At 40.8% G+C, this 21,937-nt stretch overlaps 2 protein-coding genes across 12 annotated transcripts in view; one reads left to right on the top strand and one right to left on the bottom strand.

The window, feature by feature from the left end:
* The window catches only part of cdh23 (cadherin-related 23), a 199,021-nt gene that overhangs the window by 44,920 nt on the left and 132,164 nt on the right, over window positions 1-21,937 (bottom strand). For 6 of the 11 annotated variants that reach the window (XR_009769490.1, XM_061690790.1, XM_061690792.1 and 3 more), the window contains exons 17-28: window positions 21,752-21,879; window positions 17,498-17,570; window positions 16,147-16,263; window positions 15,783-15,895; window positions 13,558-13,665; window positions 10,889-11,078; window positions 10,528-10,673; window positions 8,044-8,263; window positions 7,534-7,686; window positions 7,233-7,346; window positions 4,190-4,338; window positions 441-501 (exon numbers count right to left, since the gene is read on the bottom strand). Coding sequence is in view for 9 of the 11 variants with exons in the window: in XM_061690790.1 (XP_061546774.1) it covers window positions 441-501; window positions 4,190-4,338; window positions 7,233-7,346; window positions 7,534-7,686; window positions 8,044-8,263; window positions 10,528-10,673; window positions 10,889-11,078; window positions 13,558-13,665; window positions 15,783-15,895; window positions 16,147-16,263; window positions 17,498-17,570; window positions 21,752-21,879 (1,572 nt within the window). In the remaining 2 variants the exon portion in view is untranslated. Of the gene's footprint in view, window positions 1-440; window positions 502-856; window positions 1,468-4,189; window positions 4,339-7,232; window positions 7,347-7,445; window positions 7,687-8,043; window positions 8,264-10,527; window positions 10,674-10,888; window positions 11,079-13,557; window positions 13,666-14,350; window positions 14,410-14,535; window positions 14,613-15,782; window positions 15,896-16,146; window positions 16,264-17,497; window positions 17,571-21,751; window positions 21,880-21,937 lie in introns of those variants that run through there. The other 5 variants (XR_009769491.1, XM_061690793.1, XM_061690794.1 and 2 more) reach the window with 5 other exon arrangements.
* LOC133410064 (uncharacterized protein C10orf105-like) lies at window positions 1,506-4,460 on the top strand. The gene is made up of 2 exons (XM_061690803.1): window positions 1,506-1,816; window positions 3,066-4,460. The coding sequence occupies exon 2, from the start codon at window positions 3,078-3,080 to the stop codon at window positions 3,561-3,563; it is 486 nt and encodes a 161-aa protein (XP_061546787.1). The 5' UTR covers window positions 1,506-1,816; window positions 3,066-3,077; the 3' UTR covers window positions 3,564-4,460.

The raw sequence follows: 21,937 nt of genomic DNA, 5'->3' as shown, positions 1-21,937 counted from the left end.
AGGTGAATACACAGGTTTATTGTACCCGCTGCCATCTAAAGTAAGGGCGTTTTTAAAATGTAATTTATTTTGAACATATACAAAATAAAGTACAATACTTTGAAAGAATAATACACTACAGTAAAAACACACACGCGTGTACGCACACACACACACACACACACACACACGCACACAAAATATAGTTTAAGAAAAATTAATAAATCAACACAAACATAAGCAATACGTCGCCTGATCTGTCTGTCACTATACAGTACGTCACTGACATTGATAGATGAGTAAATATATACTTTTAATCAATGAAAGTTTTTTTTGGGTATATCAAGTGCAATAGAATCGTTTTCCGCACGTGATGATATTACACGAGCCCTGGTTGGGAATCACTGCATTAGTGCGATGAGGGAAGACACCTGAAAGCCACACAGTAGAAACATTTATACCAGTGACGATCCTGTAGAGGACGAGCCCATTCTCCCCTTGGTCTGCATCTGTAGCTTGTACCTAAACAAGCACACAAGAAGAGAAAATGCCAATAAAATAACAATTTTGAAACAAATCCAAATGCAGTATATCCACACATTTCTGAAAATGTAATGTATAAATGTAATCAATCAGCAGTCACTGCAAATCAATTAAAAAGTGTACCTGTACAGTGTGTTATGACCTGCCTCATTTGTACAAGTGCATTTCATTGTTACATTTTTTTTTTTTTTTTTTTTTTGCTCATCCAACCATTTTCGCAAACATTTGGTGTTGACTTCTTCCTTTTGTGTGGAACCACTGGGAGTCAGCGCATCTTGCTGCCACAACAACATAACCACCCCACACAGCACGGCATCGAGAAAGCATCTCTCACTCTCTGCGCTGCAGGCAGATGTCCAGAAGCAGAAAGGAGCCGAGCGTAGACAGCATGGCTCCGTGGAGCATACGCTGATAAAAAGTGGAGCACGTTTGAATGGGCCGTGCCGTGAGACTGACTTCTGAATCTAGAGATCTGCTGGCACCAGATGAGGCCGACTTCATGACTCACTGTGCTCCTCTGTGGATGTGTCAAATCTACAACGACGCTCACAAAGTGCATATGAAATTGCATTACGACACAGTCAAGCACATTTGCTCAGGTCTGAATGTGTGCGCACAACCACACACACACACACACACACAATGTCTCCACACGCACACTACATCTCTCACTCTCTAAATGTCTCTCTCAATAACTCGCTCGCTCTCTTGCTCTGAGTGTCCTTCTTTGCTCTCTCTCTCTCTCTCTCTCTCTCTCACACACACACACACTAGCACAGTGAAGAGGGGCCCAACTTCAGTCTCATTAGCTTTATAAAGAGAAGAGAGGTGAAAGAGGAGGAAAGGGGAGGGGTAGAAAGGAGAAAAGAAAGAGTCTGGGGGTTCAGATTGGTGAGTGGTAAATAGGGTATTACACAGTGGACTGCACCACTTAGGCCATAAAAAGGGGTGCATAAACTTGGAAAGTATATTGATGAGCCAGATGTTGTAAGGGTAAAGACACATGTTCTGAGTGAGCAAAACTGTGGTTAACCACTGTCTCAGCATGGCTTAGCTGGAGGTAGTGTACCGACTTTGCTGGGAAATAAACAATAGTGAGATGTTTACACTTTGACGCGGTTACCCATGTTTCCCACCCTTTTCCTCACTGCTCCCCTCCTCATCTACCCCAACCCAGTATTTCCCCTCTTGTCTCCAGGAAAGGAACAGTTTTAGGGGGGAAAAACAAGTGTGTGGAGCCAAGGAACAGGTCTGACCTCAGTTGCAGGAACTGGTGCTGTTCTAAAGTGGGGCTGTAAGTAGTACATAGTTTCACAGATGTTTTGTTTGAATATACTGTATGTAATCACTTTGTTTAAAAAAAAAAGAAATGTTTTACACGCTTGTAAAATATATTTGTTGTCTTGAGACAGTGACCACTCCGACAGACAGACAGACAGACAGACAGATACTGTAGCTAGCTAGAGTGATAGCTATAGGTAGCTGGATGGATAGAAAGATAAATAGATGGCTAAATGGAGATACACTGTAGACAGACAGACAGACAGACAGATAGATAGATAGATAGATAGATAGATAGATAGATAGATAGATAGATAGATAGATAGATAGATAGATAGATAGATAGATAGATAGATAGATAGATAGATAGAAGGGAGCGAGAGAGAGAAAGAGAGACGATCGATCGATCGACAGCTTGAAAGATACAGTAGATAGAGAGATAGAAGGCATGCCATGATTAGAGCAATTAAAGAGGCTTTAGAATTATTGCATGCCTTAGCAAATGTGCTACTGAAAAAATAAAAATAAAAAAATCAATCAATCAATTGCCCAGTTGATAAAACTGTAACATTGTAATAAGTCTAAAAGAGTTGCAATGAGTGACAATTCTGATGCAGAGTATGCCGATAACTTTGTATAGTTCTGTGTGCACATAAAAACTAAAGCATACGTTTAAGTCACAAACTAATGAAGAGACTTTTTTTTTTAACAAGCCTCTTGCTCCACTGGCCTATCTCACAGCTTTCCTGGCATTTAGTCTTGAAAATAATTTCACCTCCCAGTGTGTTTCCGTTAAACCGATAAGCTATGCTTTGTCTCCACTGCATTAAGGAGGATGACATTTACAAATGTTACAATGCTAAAGATGGGGGCGCGGAGAAAGAAAAGGGGGATAATTGGAGATCTGGGTAGAAGAGGTGGACGCCTTGCATTTTACAAGGGCCTTTTTAGTAAACCCATTTTGTTTTGCATTGACAAAATCCCGTGAAGCTCTGACTGTTTTCTAGCCTTGATTTAATAGCCACATAATTGCTGCAAATGCCAAGCACTGCATATCTATGCAAGCTTTAATCATTTATTTGTGCATGTGTGTGCATATGTTGGAGAGCCCTTGAGTGTATGATCCCAATCAAATCAAAACACGCTCCTAAATAAAACAACTCAGCAGCAAAACATTGCATAGCAAAGAGAGCTGACACTTAACATATTGCATAACATTTTAACACAGAAGTTGTAAATCTCACAGTGCTTTTTTTAACCAGGTCAACGGCAACATGAACACCAGAGATCTGGGAACCAACTTTACCTTTGACTCCACCACAGAACACACACAGTTCAATGTGTCAACCACTACTATCGCCCCCACCACCTCCTCCTATTCTTTAGACATCCATGACCCAGAATTCACCATTATGGTGGTGCTGGGCTTAACACTGCTGCTGGCAGTGTTGGCGATCTTCCTGGCAGTGTGTCGGCGCTCTGAACAAGACGAGGAGTGTGAGGCGAGCTGTGGCTCAGGACAGACTCTGAAACATGGACAAAGTCAGTCTAGTGAACCACAACTCAAGGTGTGGAAAAGGCTGGGCTCCTATCGGCGCTCGTACAATCTGTCCTTCAGAAGACCCCCTCATCGGAGGACACATGAGCATGGGAACACACGTGCTTCCCATTCTCCAGGCACACAGACAGAACAGCCGGGGGGCAGCACGGAGCCCCACCTTACTACGCCTTGTCTGTATGACTACGTCATTGAGATCTAGTTAGTCAACTAGCCAAGGACTGACTGTTAAACTGAAATTGCAACTCACTAAAACCAGGCACAGGCAACTATCCAGTCTAGTTTTGCTTTCCAAATATTTTTAGATGTACATCTTTCAGCATTATTTGCAGACGGAAATGTTTCTGCACGTATCGGTAGTTTTATAAAGAGTGTAATGAGTGCAAACAACAATAGGCTTGACTGTTCATACAGCACTCCTAACAAGCATTTCAAGTATCATTAAAACACGATTACTTTTAATACTTCAAATCTGATTTGCACAATTTAACAACTTATCAGCTGTAAAATGTAAAATGCTACTTGCTTTTTTTGGTCTATGAGGGAGCTTAAACACAAGGATTATTCCTCTGTATCACATAGCCCTAATAGTTGTGATGGAGTGCAACATGTCCATCTGCTCTTCCAATTTAATTACGGTAGGTCAAATACATTCACAGTTCCACTTGAAATATACTGTACAGTAATATAGGATCAATACTGAAAGGACAAATGCAACTCCAAACCAGTGATTTGTGTGTGTGTGTGTGTGTGTTTGGGATTGTTACACAGGACAATAAAGTAACTTTTTCTGTCTGTCTGACTGTGGATGTTGTAGTGTGTTTTCACCTGAAGGATGCTGGCTCCCTTCGGTACAGTCTCCAGTATGCTGGTCTCATAGCTGTTTTGGAGGAAGATGGGTCTGTTGTCATTAACATCCTGAACTTTAACAAACACAGTGGCTGTGCCTGTCCTCCTGCTGCCCGCTGGACCATTATCTGCGAGCACAGACAGAACCATTTACAGAAATGATCTACGTTTGATAGCAACGTCACCAAACATATTATGCAGCAAATTGCACAACATTAGGTAGGATCCAAAATAAGAGCCGTATAGAAATTAAGTGAAATGATGACTTTTCAAAGAAAATGCTGTCAGAGAGGAATCATACTTTATGTGCTTTGCTGTTTTTGATTTGTTTTGATTGAGCATCAATCAGCAACATCTACGTAACCAATTTCCATAAAACATAGTGAAGAGGTGATACAAAAACACATTTTTAAAAATAAAATAAATTAAATTAAAATGGCCGGCACGGTGCTGACTGGTTAGCACATCTGCCTCACAGTTCTGAGGCAGATGTGCCTCGAGGAACTGGATTCAAATCCGGCCTCGCCTGTGTGGAGTGGGGGTCCTAGGTTCAAGACCATCCGCCAACATCCCCCGGACTCACGGCTGTGGTGCCCGAAATGCTCCCCGGGCGCTTCAGCTGCCCCCTGCTCCAGTGTGTTCCACTAACATGTGTATGTGTTCACTGTGATGGGTTAAATGCAGAGAACAAATTTTGTGTACATGCATGCATGCTCATAATAAAAGGTGATTCTTCTTCTTCCTCTTCTTCTTCTTCTCCCTGTACCTGCGTGGGTTTTCTCCAGGTACTCCGGTTTCCTCCCACATTCCATAAACATGCATGGTAGGTTAAATGAAAACTCTAAATTGCCCGTAGGTGTGAATGTGAGTGCGAATGGTTGTTTGTTTATATGTGCCCTGCGATTGGCTGGCGACCAGTTCAGGGTGCACCCCGCCTCTCGCCCGAAGATAGCTGGGATAGGCTCCAGCACGCTAGTGAGGATAAGCGGTATGGAAAATGGATGGATGGATATGTAGTCTTGATTTTTATTTCCTAATGTTGATGACTTTGGGCAATACAGCGAGTCTTCTTCTGCTAGACCCTAATTATGTTTGCATTTTTTATATTTTTATATTATGGTATAATATAACTACTGTGACCAAGATGAATAATAATTTCTTCCAGTGTGCATATGTACTTTAATGAAAATACACTTGAGAGTGTGTGAGTCCCGGGATGCACGTGTCATGGAAACAAGAGTCCCATCCCTGGAACAATGAGGCCCTACAATTTATCATCATGGAATAGAGATACGGCAATCCTCCACTATATCACGGTTCTTGCGTCGCAGTCCCGCTATATTGCAGATTTGTATCACTGCTGTTACTCTATCTTTTATACTGTTTGTAAAATATCTTTGTGTGATCCATTGCGCCTGCTCTCTCTCATCTATTTTCTGTACCGCTTATCCACACTTTTGTCGCTGGCGCCCCGACTCTGGGAGAAAGGCGGGGTACAGCCTGAATTGGTCGCCAGCCAATCGCAGGGCACATATATGAACAAACAAGCATTCACACTCACATCTACACTTACGGACAATCTAGCGTCTTCAATTAACCTACAGTGGAAGTTTTTGGGATGTGGAGGAAAGCCGAGTACCCGGAGAAAACCCACGCAGGCACGGGGAGAACATGCAAACACCACACAGGTGAGGCCCGATTTGAATCCAGGTCCTCAGAACTGTGAGGCAGATGTGCTAACCAGTTGGCCGCCCTACATGATTATTTTTATGTTGCATAATTTAATGCATTATTATACTCATAATCTCTCAAGGGAAAATTCAGTTCAAGCAGGAGTAAAAACACAGCTTCATCGTAATGCGAGCTATTTATTCATTATCTGCTGCTTATACTGTTCATGGCCGTGGCACTTGTAGGTGAGATTGAGCATCTCCCAGCTGGCTGGGCAAGAGGCTGCGTACACCCTGGACTGGTCGCCAGTCAATCACATTTATACTGCTAGAAAATTTAGAGTCTTCAATTAAACGTCACTTGCGTGTTATTGGAATGTGGAATGAAGACGAAGTTGGAGTACCTGTAGAAGAAACATACTGGCATATGGAGAACGCCACACAGAAAAGTCTGAGCTGAGATTTTAACCAAGAATCACTAGACTATCAGACAGATTCTCCAACTACAGTACATGTCCCACAATGCATTGTGAGCTAAAGTAAATCCCTGATAAACAAACAAAAAGTGAGCATTATTGTATTAGTGATGGCGATGAGAATGTTCGATGCAGCATGTAGATTGTATAGGTGCAGTGGTGGAACTGTCAGGGCCAGCAAGGCCTTCTCTGCTGGCCTAAACAATATCACTGACGTACTATTACAACCTAAATTCTAATATTTATTGCATGAAATTGTATTGATTTATTCCTAACATTCTATTTACTTCATTTCACAGCGTTCCAGTATGTGCATGTGGTTGTTGCAATTCTTTATCCAATCAAATTTCAGCCGCTATGTGCTACCATGTCAATCGACCTTAAAAATAGTAGTGGTGGCCTAGTAAACTATATTAACAATGGGACTGTTTCTTTAACCAATCAGATTTCAAAGCCCCCACTAAAGGTCAAGGTAGCAAATGTCAGCTGCCACTGTTAGTATGGTGCGTCTATTCAGAATGCATCTATAACCTTCAAAGGTTTAAACAAAAAAACAAACATTTTAGAACACTATTAGCTCAATAGATTCATTGTGAATCAGGACACTTAAAAAAAAAAAAAGGCATTCTATTTTCTTTTTTTTCCAGCACTTTTAAGTTACTTGCCCTCTCAGCAGATCAGCCATTCTGACTCAATGGTTTCCAAAACAGGAAAACCTCAGTTCTTTCTTGTCAAACAACAAAGGCAGTTGAGCAACATTTTGCGATGACTGCAGATATGCAAGCGTCACTTGTTCTTTCATCATCATGCAAAAAGTAGAAAGGAGACACTTTGAAGATGACAAAATAATGATAACATGGTAAAGATGTGACACACCTATAGCTTCTATGACCATTGTGTACACTGCCTGGGTTTCTCTGTCGAGGCCAACCACTGTCCGAACAATGCCGTCTCTGAAGCCGACACTGAATTTACCATCTTGATTACCACCTAGAAACATAAACACAAGAACTTAGCAAAACACACACATTCACTCCTCAACAGCTGAAATGCAATTTCACACGATGAATGGGCGAAATGGTACCTTACCTGCAGATACTACAGTTAATATGATTGTGAAATGATTTGCCAAATCGATGCTAAAAACCCCAAATCCTCCTCCACTGTGACCTCTAACCTGTGATGAAGTAGCTAAGTTCAGCGTTGAGGCCGGCGTCGTTGTCCGAGCAGCTGAGGCGTGTTACAATGTGGTCTCTAGGGACGCTCTCCTTCAGGGACACATTGTATACACGAGGGTTGAAGGTGGGCGTCTCGTCATTTACATCCAGAACTGATACACACGGATACACATATATTAGTACACACTGATATGATATAAACAGGAAAATGAAGGCAAATGTTGTTATGAGTTACTTTTTAATTGTTACTCGGTCAGGTTCATGGTGTTGTTTGACTATGGATATTTTGTCATTCCACACAATGTCACATTTCAGAATTATCCAGTGCCACCAACAGGTGGTAGCATCTCTCTCAGTGGAGTCCAAAGAAATGAGACTTAGAGGCAAAACCCCTAATGACTGAGAATTTATTCATAAAATGCTTCAACAGTTTCATTTGTAGGATAATATCAGGAGAGTAAAGGGAAATCAAGTGAAGTTCTCATTATCAGACACATTTAGACACTCACCGGTGATAGTGAGAGTTGAAGTTGAAGTGCGAGGGAACTTTCCTGCATCGAATGCTATAATCCTCAAATGGTACTGTCCAATCTGCTCCCGATCGAGCATTGCAGATGAGGTGAGAATGCCAGTGGAAGTGTTCAGGTAAAAGTCCAAGCGAGGCATACCCATCTGCAATGTCATCGTAATCAAACCATTCTTATCCTGATCAGGGTCCTCAACCTGAACCTAAAAGAGGAAAGGGAGGACAGACAGAATCAAGATTGGTTCTATGAATGCATACTTGAGGGGGAAGGCAGAAATGTCAAGGGGGCATCCTGTGACAGCATGTATTTAAAAAATATATATGATTTATTACGCGACATGGTGGGAGACTGTTTAGCACATCTGCTTCGCAGTTCTGAGGACCAGGGATCAAATCCAGTCTGACCTGTCTGGTGTTTGCATGTTCTCCCTGTGCCTGTGTGGGTTTTCTTCTGGCACTCCAGTTCCCTCCCACATTCCAAAAACACGCATTGTAGGTTAATTGAAGACTCTAAATTGCCCGTAGGTGCGAATGATTGTTTGTTTATATGTGCCGGCCCCGTACACAATCAGGGAGAGATACTATTGGGAACAATGAATAGTGGACAGTAACAGAGAGTTACATTGGATGGGCAAATATATAAGCACACATTGCCATTACACATACAGGAGCTGAACTAAAAATTTAGTCGTTTACCCTTTTGCAAAGGTTTTCGTGAAGAGCTGTTGTTTGAAACTAGTCAGTGAACAATGTCAATTTGAAGTGCGATACAGAATAAATCATCACACTTATTTGCATTCATCATTTGAATTTCCCCAAGAAACACTTGAAGAGCTGCATAAAAAAAATCTGCTGTGACTAAGTTTAATACAATTGAAACTGCCAGAGAAGTAAATAATGTATATGTTTTGACTTTATGTATATTGCTCCTCTCTCAACCAAAATATTTGACGCAGCTCTCAGTGAGCAGCTTTGAAGTTCACCACTACAAAGTATAATCACAATAAGAAATGTGTCAGTTTAAAACTACAAATTTTCCACTATTACAAAATGAATTATTATTTTATTATCATCACGCAGACGTAAACATTTCGTGTGCATTAAGCATGCCTAATAGCAGTGGTGAGCTGTCAGGGCCAGCAAAGCCTTCTCTATTGGTCTAATGTCTATTGGAAACACTGACCAACATTTACAACCTACATTTTAATGTCTATTACATGAAATTGTATAAATGTATTCCGACAGTCTAGTGTCTTCATTTCGTAGTGTTTCTCTTGGCTGCACTGTGATTTTTTTTGTCCAATCAGATTTCAGCCCCAATGTGTTGCCATCTCAATCTCCTCTGCCCAGGGCCTTCAAAATCATCAATCATCAGTCACTGTAACTTAATCTAACCTATACCAGCAATGGGACTGTTTCTTTAACTAATGATATTTCAAATTCATCCTCACAGGGTCAGAACGCTGTGACATCAACATTTTCCCATCCTGTGATTAGTTGGTCAGCGCCAAAACTTGTTACTGACCCTTCGACAAGAAAAACTGTTGCAATTTGGTGTTAAAAAATATAAAAAAAAGTTTTATGTTTTTTTTGTCACAAGCTGCGGTCTTCCTGTGTAGAGTCTGCATGTTCTCCTCGTGCCTGTGTTGTTTTTTTCCGGATACTTCGGTTTCCTCCCACATTCCAAAAACATATATGGTAGCTTAATTGAAGACTGACTTGTTTGTCAGTGTGAATGTGAGAGTGAATTGTTGTTTGTCTATGTGTGGCCTGCGATTGGCTGGCGACCAGTACAGGGTGTAAAAGTCAGCTGGGATAAGCTCCAGCACAACCGCGACCCTAGTGACAATAAGAGAATGAGAGTACATTGAGGCGGCACGGTGGACGACTGGTTAGAGCGTCAGCCTCACAGTTCTGAGGACCCGGGTTCAATCCCCGGCCCCGCCTGTGTGGAATTTGCATGTTCTCCCCGTGCCTGCGTGGGTTTTCTCCGGGCACTCCGGTTTCCTCCCACATCCCAAAAACATGCATGAATTGGAGACTCTAAATTGCCCGTAGGTGTGAATGTGAGTGCAAATGGTTGTTTGTTTGTATGTGCACTGCGACTGGCTGGCAACCAGTTCAGGGTTCACCCCGCCTCCTGCCCGATGATAGCTGGGATAGGCTCCAGCACGCCCGCGACCCTAGTGAGGAGAAGCGGCTCAGAAAATGGATGGATGGAGTACATTGAATAGATGGATGGATGTTTTTGTCATTTTATTGGATAAATATTAATTCTGAACCACTCTAGATGATGTACGTGGCACAGTTGCATTGTATTGCCTTGTTGTATAGTATTGATGGGTGATATTATTGCGATGTAATAGGGTTGTATTCAAATATGAATTAATCAAGGGCTAAGTATCCAGGCCTAAGAACCAAATGCACAGCCAACCACTGCCAAATAGTGTTTGCGTTTAAATGATACCTTAAACACTGACGAACCAATGGGGAGTCCCTCTGGTACTTCCGCCACAAATGGAAGGTTGACAAAGGCTGGGTCGTTGTCGTTGAGATCAAGCAGGTTGACAAATACTGTAGCGCTCGCTGATGCATGCAGGGAAGGTGCACCACCTACAGAGGGAGTCAGAGAAACATATAAAGGACGCATTCCATGGTCAATGGAATTTATCGTGCACTATAAAATGTTTCATGGGCAACATCAAACTTAAGGACTTGGGCTTGAAAATGGACACTAATCACCCAGAATTGAAAGCCCTCTACTCAGGAAGGTATAAAGTAACTGACGCTTGCTTTACGGATGAGTCAAACAAACTGGCACAACTCACGGTCAACAGCAGAGATGATGATTACTCTCATGAGCATTGTGGCCCTGGGGTCAGAACCTTCCCTGTCCAGGGTTACCCCACTGGTGCGGATCTTCCCAGTGTTACTGTTTATGGTGTAGAATGGGTTTTCTGCGCTGATACTGTACACCACAGTCCCATTCTCCCCGTTGTCCGGGTCCAGTGCCAGAACCTGAGCAGGAGAGCAACACAGACATGCTTCTTTGAGCGGCCTCCTTGACAAGAGGCATGCTTCACTTCATATGGCTTACTATGAGAGTAATATTCCTTGGGTTTAATGGCACGTCTCAATAAAAGTGTACTTAACAAGTGGGAATTAATGGGGGAGATGACAGAAACTGACAGATGACAGGAAGGGAGGAATAATAATGTGAGAGCACTGCATGCCCCACCTCACCTTCAGAGTAACTCACACACGCACACTGACTGGCGACTGCTCTCTCACAGCACTCGGTAATAAGAAAAATGGCGGTGTCTCTTTAGGTGATCTTGGTGATGAATGCATTGGAATGGGAGCCAGGCTAAAACATTTGCTGGGCTTTAAAGAGCTGATCAATTATTCAATGCTCTGACTAAAAACGCCGGAAAATGGTTAATTGGTCATTAGAGGAACAAAGGTTTTTCAGGTATTCAATTATTAAGGCGACATGGAAAGCAGGCAAATTGGAGGCCTATTGATAAGCAACTCCAAAGAAAAGTGGAGGTGATCTAAGAGGCGGGGAAGTGTGCAGCTGGGGTCAGTTGAACTAATCAATTCTGGCCCGAGCACTAAAACACATAAGATGTTCAGCTAATTTAGTAACTAACAGACAGAAAATAAAAGATATCATGTGTACTGATATACCGTTGACGTTTGAGGAGGCTTACTGGGAGTGGAGATGCTTTTTGTTATTTCTGACTTATTGCTGCCTTTTCCATCCCCAGGAAATGATTTTCAATGCTTTAGTTAAAATGAATAAGCATTTTATTATAGACAAAAACAGTGAGTTAAAAACACATTGGAAAATCTCTGACCCAAGGTATGTGCTTCCAAGCTGCAAACGGCTCCTTGCCTCACCTGTGCAACTCTACATGAGAAGAGAGCATGGGAGAGCAGAAGGCGCTGCAACATTACTACTCTTACATGAACCAAGCCAGCCATGCAGACTGATGGTAAATTTTATTAGGTTCAATTGTTGAAAATGTAAAAAGATCGTGTTTGCACACATACATATTTGACTAAAGGGACATTTGTCCAAGAGGAAACACTTATTTTCTTATTATCTGTAAAAAAAAATAAAAAAAAAATAAAAAAATGTCCTGTGGAAGTGATGCAAGTAACCAAAAACAGTTTCAAAAGCTTATTTGGTAGCAGGAGAAATAAAGACAATCCCATGATTGAAAAAAAGCAAAACAATCAATTCCATTGTCATTTGCTTTTTATCAAAGCCAAGGAGAATTGATTAAAATTGGATTTTGTGAGATTTTATTTTATAACCATATTGTTTGGCCATAGGCTACACAGAACAAAGGTGGGGGTGTGAACATTTTAAAAAGTCAGTATTGGCGTTTTTTTCGCCATTTCTCCATTGGTCTTCGTGCAAGACGGCCTCTCGCTTTCCTGCCTCGCATCTGAATAATTTGCAAAGCGTATGACTGCAGGCTATATTTTAATTAGCAATCGGACTCCCTTAATTACACTCAGTGACGGCTCTTTAATTAATGAATGATCAGGGCTTAATTTCCAACAGCATAGTGTCAAAGACACCAGCAGGACAATGAGAGAGTTTGGGGGCAATATTCAAGCGTTTACTTTGTGATGGCCTACACAGTGAACACAATTGGTCCATGTAGTCTAGTCTAGTCTAGTCAAGTTGAGCAGTACTACGTGTACTATATGGACTGTGCATTCAGATATATTTTTTGAACAGATGTTCTTTTAATGGTCACTGTAAAAACCTTACTTGTATTAAATAAAAGATAAACAGATAAAGTAACATATGAAGATTATTGTCCACGTGCAAGACAGAAGTTGCATTCTGCTGGATGAGCAGGGCTATAAAAAAATATATGCAAAACATTTTGAAAGCACAGATTTATTAACACAAGCTGGGGCAGAGGAAAGAAGCAATATTTTCATCCAAGTTTAATTTTTAATATGGTGTCTGACTGGGGTTTCTCTGGAGACAGAGAACACTCAATAATGTTTTATGGGATGTCTGGTCTCGTCACATTTTGGGTAACATTGACAATGTTGACATGCACAAAGCAATTGGGTTACTGACATAGTTCATTTTCTCCACTTTTCCCACACGCGTCTATGAATTTCCAGTTGACTTGCAATTAGTGTAATTTGATCTTAGACCAACGATCCACCGTGGTGATAATCACAAGCGTTATAAGGGAGAAAAAAGAGATTATAACGCTCAGGGCCAAGGACGCTCTTGGCAATTAAAGTAAAGCTTTATTTACAGTAGCTGTGCAAGCAACTCACATTGAGACAGTGCTGATATTTAATCGATGGAAGTGTATACGTACATGCAGCAAACCTAACTTTATGAACTAAATGCTCCAGTCCAATTCAAGATAAGAATTCATGTTAAATAATTACATTTCCTGTGTATTAACTCTTTCAGTAGCCTAAATTGTCACGCTGGGAGTGTTGCACTCACAGAGATGACATCTGTGTTGTTTGGGCTCATCTCCACCACATTGGCATGGTATGGCTCATCCTTCCACTGGGGGGCATTGTCATTAATGTCCAGGATGGTTATGTTCACCTACACAAAGTGGGGATCAGGAAAAACTGAGGTAAATAAATTAAATCGAGCCAATTCAAGACCAAGACGAAAATAACATGCACTGCATCTGGTAAGTATTGACAGTGTTTCATTTTTTCCACATTTCTTCTGTTCCAGGCTTTTTTCAAAATGCCTTAAACTCATTTCCTTCACACAACACCCCATAAAAACTTTTTTATTTACATCTTTACAAATTTATTTTAAAACCCCACAGAGAAATCACAATGCATAAGTATTCGCAACCTTTGTCATAAAGCTCCTTGAGATAATTCAACAGACCTTGGCATTCCAGAGTTTCAACATGTATTCCAAATACCAATCCTTGACTGAACAATACTATGATTTCAAAATGTGAACACAATGTCTCCACAGAAGTCAATTAGAAACGATAATACAGCCAATTAGACCGGTGCGTAATTTTGACACCAGCGGTCTTTGCCAGTGCCCATGTCATGTTACCAGCACCAGTAACAATCCACAGTGCACCACACAATATCAACATTTTGATCAACAAAGTGAATCATATGTTTTGATCAAAGATAGTTAAAAATGTTTGACAGGAGGCCTTTATAATCGGAACCGAATCCAAGTTTAATAATAAGGATTAAAGTATGCGCGTAATCATGACCACATCCTCAACACTGCTGTGACTCGTCAAAATTACCAGCAAATCAGCAGTGCAGCCAGGAGACACAGAAAACAGCCTGCGCAATAGCAATAGACTTCAAACATCATCAAACAAGAAACCATCTAATTCTTTACAAACTCGCTTTTCATCATTGCTAGTAACTTGACCGTTTGAGATCGAAGCTTGTAACATTTTGACATCATTTTCTTGAAAACACTTACCAGTTTCTACCAGCCCCTCCCCTTCTTCCCCTGTTAATCACCCGCAGCTTTGTTAGTTAAACAGCTGCGTAAACTTGTCACCGGGAACAAGAAAGTTTCCTCTCTCTTCACATTAAAATTATGATGGTGGGAGCAGTGTGTGTGTTCGCATGCTTGCGTGCGTTGTTAGGGGAACGGAAGCAGGAAAAGCTACCAACAACTCCCTAATGCAAACAAAGTCAGTACTGTTGGCCGCAATCACACTTTTGAAACAGCATCAAGTGGAGTCTATCTATCTAGCTGGCTGGCTGTCTGTCTGTCTGTCAGTTAAGAGTCTTTAGAGAAGTGTACTTGCGAATGGTGTGGTTGTTTACATGTTTAGGTGCTTACTGTATTTGGCATGTGAAGTCTGCACTAAGTTGCTCATTTAATGTTGTTTCACCTACACTAATATTTAAGTTATTGGTTCACGTTGATGTCATTCTGTAACCTGTGTGGCGTATATGACCAAGTAATGGGTACGGTCAAGCTAATGCTCTTTTTGTACAGTGCAGAAGTGATATTCCCGCCGCTTGGCAGCTGCTGAAAGAAGCTAAAAAAGTTACTTGCAATCTAGCTTAGCTTTTCTTTCACCAGGACAACAACCAAAATATTCAAGGAGTGGCTTGAGGACAACTCTGTGAATGTCCTCGAGTGGGCCAGTCAGAGCCCAGATTTGAATCCAATCGACGACCTCTGGAGAGGTCTGAATATATATGTGCAGTGGCACTCCCCGTCCAACCTGATGGAGCTTAAGTGGTGTTGTGAAGAGGAATGGGCAAAACTGCCCAAAGATAGCGCTCACGGTGGGCTTGCCAAGCTTGTGGCGTCCTTTTCAAAAATATTTGAGGCTGTAATTGCTTCCAAAAGTACATCATCAAGGTATTGAGCAAAAACTGTGAATACTTATGGACTGTACATGTGATTTCTTTCTTTTTTTTTTTTTTATTCGAATACATTTGCAAACATTTCCCCCCAAAATTTTCATATTGTCATTTTGAAGTTTTGCTGAAGAATTTTGGGGGAAAAAATAAATGCATTCCCTTTTAAAATAAGGCAGTAACAACAGAATGTGGAAAAAGTGAAGCACTGTGAATACTTTCATGGTGAACTGTAGATTTGTCTACATTTTCTTTAGTTTTTTTGACAAACTTGGATAATGTAAATAAAGAAAATTAAGACTTTGTTGAACTGCACATGAAATGATCATGGCTGCTTAGAGCAACTACCGTGGCAATGCCAGTCTTTTGTTGCGGGCCCACCCCTCCATCTACAGCTCTGACGATGAGGATGTATTCTGACTTTAGCTCTCGATCCAGCAAGGCTGTGGTGGTGATTTCTCCTGAGCCACAAACACAAGTTATATCCAAATATATTAAGATGGTAACAACCATTGGAGAGAGTTGATGAACGGTCAAAAGAAACATGTCCAGCAGACACATATAAACAAGAAAAAATGAAGTGTGATGAATGAAAGAATGCTCACTGTTAAAATGAATATCACTATATTTAGACTGTCCAGACTCACTTGGCCGATAAAAAAAGGATCCAGTGTGTTAAAATACACACACACACACACACATGCACACGTACCAGAGCGTGAGTTAAGTCGAAACTGGGAGGACCCCTCCAGGGAGTAGATGAGTGAGGCCTGGCCAAACTCTCGAGAGGCGTCCAAATCAGTGGCATTGACCACCAGCACTGTAGCTCCTGAGGAGAGGTAGCGGGAACACAATCTTACAGAGCATGTGGAAAAACAAGCTGAAGAGATAGTCAGTGAGATGATCTGCAAATACAATTTAATACTAAAAAGGGAGTTTGCAATCCCCCAAAACATTTTCACTTTTTGCCTTTGTTTATTCCGATAGAGGTCTTTATTTGGAGCATTTGTATTCGTTTTGGGCTTCTAACCCTAATTGAATTGGACTACAAGGCTCCATGTAAACTAATCACACTACTAATCACAACCCAGGTAAGTTTGGCATATTCATGCGAAAAAAACACAACATCCATGGCAGAGGTAATTTACACTACAGTGTCAGTCAAATACTGTTAATGGTATAGTTATTTTAGGAGTGACATAAGTTTTGATACAGCTCTTTGCAGGTTTACTACATTGTGTTGTGACTAGCAAATGTGCAGTACATAATGGGAAACTAAGGGCAGACAGACAGTAGTCTAAAACCTTGCTAGATAAAATCACAAAAGTGGCATTCATTGTCTTCATCCACATCTCAATTGTATGCCAGTCAGTGGGTTTTTGGATTAGCATGCCATCAGATTGTTTGGCATGGCTGAGAACTGGCACAGGCTTGATCAATAAAAAACTGAATTCATTCTGGCCATGGGGCTGGCCCTGAGCACAGCCTTGCAACCAGAACCAAAGGCCCTCAGCTCAAAGAGCTTTAGCCATCGTCCTCGAAATCAGCCTTGGCCCAAGCTGTTCAGCAATGTGCTCCTTCAAAACGTCTCTGAGACAAAAAAAAGTGGCCAGAGCTAAAGCTCAGAAAGAGAGAGAGAGAGAGCGAGAGAGAGAGAGAGAGAGAGAGAGAGAGAGAGAGAGAGAGAGAGAGAGGGAGAGAGAGAGAGAGAGAGAGAGAGAGAGAGAAAGCGGACAGGCAAATATCTAATTTCCCTCTAGCAAGTGGAAGTTAATCTAATGTCTGGGATAAAAGGCTTCCCTGAATGCATGCATGAAAATGAATATAGCAGCCAGTGCTTTAGCTTTGTATAGCCAATAGCCAGCATTTGGACTATTTGAACGTACAAAATCGAAACAAGTAAAACAGTATAGGCTCGAAGACAATGAAAAAGAAAAAGACATGACATGCACAAGACATGCACATAATGTAATTTTTCGAAACATAATTGTGTGTATGTTGTATAGGCCAGTAATTGGATTGAAGGCACTAAACATGAAGTCTAAAAGTCAAGGTTTACTCACCAGCGTTAATGTTCTCTGGAATCTTGACAATGTAGGATGGCTTGCTGAACTCGGGTGGGTTGTCATTTTCATCCTGGAAGTGGTGTATACACATCAACAGCTGTTCAGTCAGGAGAACAATGAGAGCACACTAATTTTGGAAAAACAAGTTAACACACTCTAATTTCTCCTTCAATGGCAAAGTACTCAAATTTACAAAGGAAAAATATTTGTGATTCAACAGAAAACACATTCTGACTCTCACTGGCAGGATATGTACGTATTGCTTAGATTATTTTCGTGGCCATGTCACCAATTTGTGCAGCCATTTGTTGCAAGGCAGAAAAAAAAAGAACTTGAGCAACTACTTGAAAAATGAAATTGTACCACATATATGCTACACTATATCCTTATCCTCATTGGGGTTGCAGGTGAACTGAAGCCTATCCCGGCTGACGTTGACACCCGGGACCGGTCGCCAGCCAAAGAAAGGTCACAAAACTAAGCCTTGCATTGGCAAAATTCTCTTGGACCCTCCACATCCTGGTCATCAGCATTCCAGCTCCTTCCCACAGGTAAGTGCTATCAAACAATGCACACTAAAATCAGCAGACATTCGAGTAGCTTCTTGCCCCTTTCCATTTACTTCTTAAACAGTTGATTTATAATTCCATATTGACATGTTGCCAATTTTTTTCAATTTTGCACATGTCGTTTATGACATTACTGAACTCATTGCTGTAGCTTCATCACGCTGCTTTAAGAGCATAACTGTTGTTGATTACTACTGGCCACTTACGTGTTTGAGGACTCTCTGAATCATTTACACATTTGTCGTTGTATCAGAATTATCGCACAACTAGTCACTTTAAATTGCTTGACGACTCTCTGCATCATTTCCACAATTGTCATTGTATTTGCATTACTACATGACATAAGGGAAAACATGCAAGCATTACTTAGAAATGCCAGAGCCCAAATTTGAACCCACAACCTCAGAACTGCTAGTCAGATGTGCTAACCATTTCTCCACTGTGCCCCGCGGTATACATTTATTGATACAGGTTCATTTCACAATTGAATTGCTACACTAGAAGCCTTCACCAGAGCAACATCTGCTGGATTTGGCGAGACAATGCGCCACTTGTCCCTCGTGTAAAATCCACAATGCCACTGAATGTGTACACCGAGGAAAATGATAAAATTACACAATGGCACAGGACATTATCCAAGCATTCCTTTAAATAAAACTATTGAAGTTAATTAAAATTTGAGTGTTATAAACATTTATATTGTGGATCAGCTTTAACCTGCACATTCACTTCCCCCCACAACACGTCCCACAGCCTCCCACGCATTGCATTCCACTCTTTTTGTCACACTAACAAATCTCATTGTCTAGTTATTCATAGTGAGGCTTTCCGCTGCGAGAAGTGGTAACACTTTAGCGACAGTAACTGGCACCTTTATCTATGCAGTCTCCATGTTAGACTTGGGCATTGTGTGTGATGCTGTCATCATCTGATAAACCACTGTGACATGAGTCACAACACTGTGGCAGACCGAGGAGAGAAACAGAAAGTGAGAACGATATAGGCAGCGTGATGATCATTTCTCCCTGTTCGTTTTTGCATTGCAGTAAATATTTCCCCCGACAGCATTTCTCTCTCATGTAGGATGTGTGAAGAAATATTTTCTGTCGTTGCCTATTACAGGATATGCTGACTTGCGAGCAACATACAACGTTGTAGATGTTTTTTCCTGCTCCAGAGATACTATCTAGGAAAATTCAACATAATTAAACAAAATCACAACACAGCTTTACAGAAGACCATTTCTGTTTTTGACATTTAATGCTGTTTATGATGATCATACTGGATAATGTTTTGAGTAACCATATGGTCCTTGGAATAATAAATGCTAGCAGAAGTTGAGGAGTAGTTGATCAGGTACTGTATATAGTATTCTCAATCTCATGTAAGATGGAAAACATTTTGTCTTTAAGGCAACTGTATGATGCAATCATCCCATAATAAGATTAACTTGCTTTATTTTATGGATAATATTGTCTATTTTGTTGCCTTGGCAACGCTGCCGCACCTAATTTAGTAGTTAGTATAATATTGGTGAACCTGCCAGGACATTGCTTCGTTAGTGTTTGCATCAGTGTTGGAGCTAATGTTACTGTTCAGGCTTGTGAGAAAGTAAAAAAAAAGAAATGTTTGTGTGTGTTATTGTCTGTTTGAACTTCTGACCAAGTCTCTGCTGTATTTGCCATAGTGTGTTGATCATTGTCATATATAGCAGACAATTATGAAATGAACGAAAACCAAATATTTGATTGAACCAGTACATACTCTTTATTTTACATACACACATACTATGCCGCCTGTCAATTTTGACACTGGCCAACAATATCCTTACAATAATTTTCTAGATCAAATTATGAACTATAATAGCCTTTCTGACATCAGTAGATGCATGATTAATCCTTAATCAATGTTTCAGAGAGTGTAATTTTGCAAGTACTTGTTTGCACATGTGTCAAGGTACGCTCTCTGACCTCTGTATGACTTATTTTCCTCATGTTTAGTAGGTATGATCATTCTTGTGTTGGTTTCATCTTTCAGTTTCAACATTCCCCCATGACCCTTCAAAGACAAACAGGTGCATGTTTCTGCGGTAACTTGTGCAAATGGGGTGGTAACACAAACAGTTGTCGGGACTGTTTCAAACTCCGTCACGAATACGGTAACCGCTGTCCCATAAAAAATACACACATTTATGGCATGTACAGTGTCTCGGGTTCAAGACTCCCACCACTACCACCATTGTCACCGATTTAAATCACACTGGTACATTTAACATCTATTTGAGTAGATGAGTCAAATTTGACCCAGAACTGCCTCACTGTACACAAAAGCAAAATTGTACAAAGAATAACATTTTAAGCTAATTTCATTTTTGTGCATTTCGGTTAATTTAGGAAAAATCATCAAATTTCGGTGAATGACATTTAGAGTTATTGTTAATTTGTTTCACGTCAAAAAAGCTCAAATTTGACCCGAACAGTATGTATAGGTCAGGTTGCTACCATTGTGGGTGCCAGAAAATGACTGCTAGGAATACATATTTTTCTTGATGATTGGTTTTGCATTTTTATTTTCGAATGTCTGTAGAATGAGACACATCTCAGTTTAATACTGTACCATTATATGCGGTCAAAAGTTTTACATTGTGGACTTTAAAGTGTTTCACACATTGTCTTTATATGTACTTTATCTGAGTGATGTTTAACTGAAACAAACAGCTGGAGAGCTTGTCTAGAAAACAACTTTGTAGTGTTGATGGTACTTATAGCGGCAAAAGGGGAATACACAGCATTATGGAAAGTGTGTGTTATTTAAGGAGGTATGATGCTGAAATTATTTCACACAATTTAAACTATCCAATGCAACGTCCATCATAGTCCTACAGTATTTTTTTTTTATTGCACATTATAGCATCCTGCATTGAATCCACCAATGTTCTACCACTTATCCTGTTTATGGTGACAGGTGCGCTGGAACCAATTCCAGCTGACGTTGGCCGAGTGGTGGCGTGCACCCTGGACTGGTCACCATTCAATCACATATAGACAAACAACTATCTACACTCACATTCACAGCTATGGATAATTTAGAGTATTAAGTTGGCCTAACATGCTCAGTTTGGCTGAGAATTAAAGTACATGCATCTTCTTGCATCTTCTGCGATGATTTTATTGTTGTGATTTACATAATAGTGGTATAGTTGTCTAATAACAGATGGCCACAAGGGTATCACAATACTGATTCCATCCGCCTTTGACCTTAGGTGTGAATGTGAATGGTTGTTTGTCTCTATGTGCCCTGTGATTGGCTGGAAGGTGAGTGTACCCCACCTTGCCCAAAGTCTGCTGGGATAGGCTCCAGCTCACACGTGACCCTAGTGAGGACAAGCGTTATAGAATATGGATTGATCCATGGTTTCATATACAGGAGCTTTCTTCGCAGTTCAATGTAAACAATATTCAGTATATTTATTGTAAAGCTTAAGTGTTCTTTTTTTTCTTTACGATTTAAGCTCACAAAGAACAGACTGTTTCTGCGGACATGGGACTCAAACATTAAATGCTTATTTAAGAGTGAGATATGATTTTTATCGTTGTTCTACACAGTACACGGTGTGTATGTGTGTGTGTGTGTGTGTGTGTGTGTGTGTATCTGTGTATGTATTTTGCAGGGCTATACTTACAATAACCTCCACTGTGACGGCGACAGTACTGTTAATCGCTGGGTTTCCTCCATCTTCGGCCATCACTGTCAGATGGATCATTCCACTAGGAACCTTTTCGTAGTCCAGAGGCCTGGTTACACTGATCACTGATGGAGGGAGAGTGTAAGAGCAAGTAAAACTTTCCATATTGGCGAAGACTTTCTG

Source organism: Phycodurus eques, chromosome 11, assembly GCF_024500275.1.
Source record: "Phycodurus eques isolate BA_2022a chromosome 11, UOR_Pequ_1.1, whole genome shotgun sequence".
Classification (NCBI taxonomy): domain Eukaryota; kingdom Metazoa; phylum Chordata; class Actinopteri; order Syngnathiformes; family Syngnathidae; genus Phycodurus; species Phycodurus eques.
The sequence above is the reverse complement of the archived record's forward strand: the minus strand, read 5'-3'. Positions and strand labels throughout refer to the sequence as shown.

What these genes read in the sequence shown, in the direction of transcription:
- LOC133410064 (XM_061690803.1), top strand. Translation starts at nt 3,078, where the DNA reads ATGAACACCAGAGATCTGGGAACCAACTTTACCTTTGACTCCACCACA.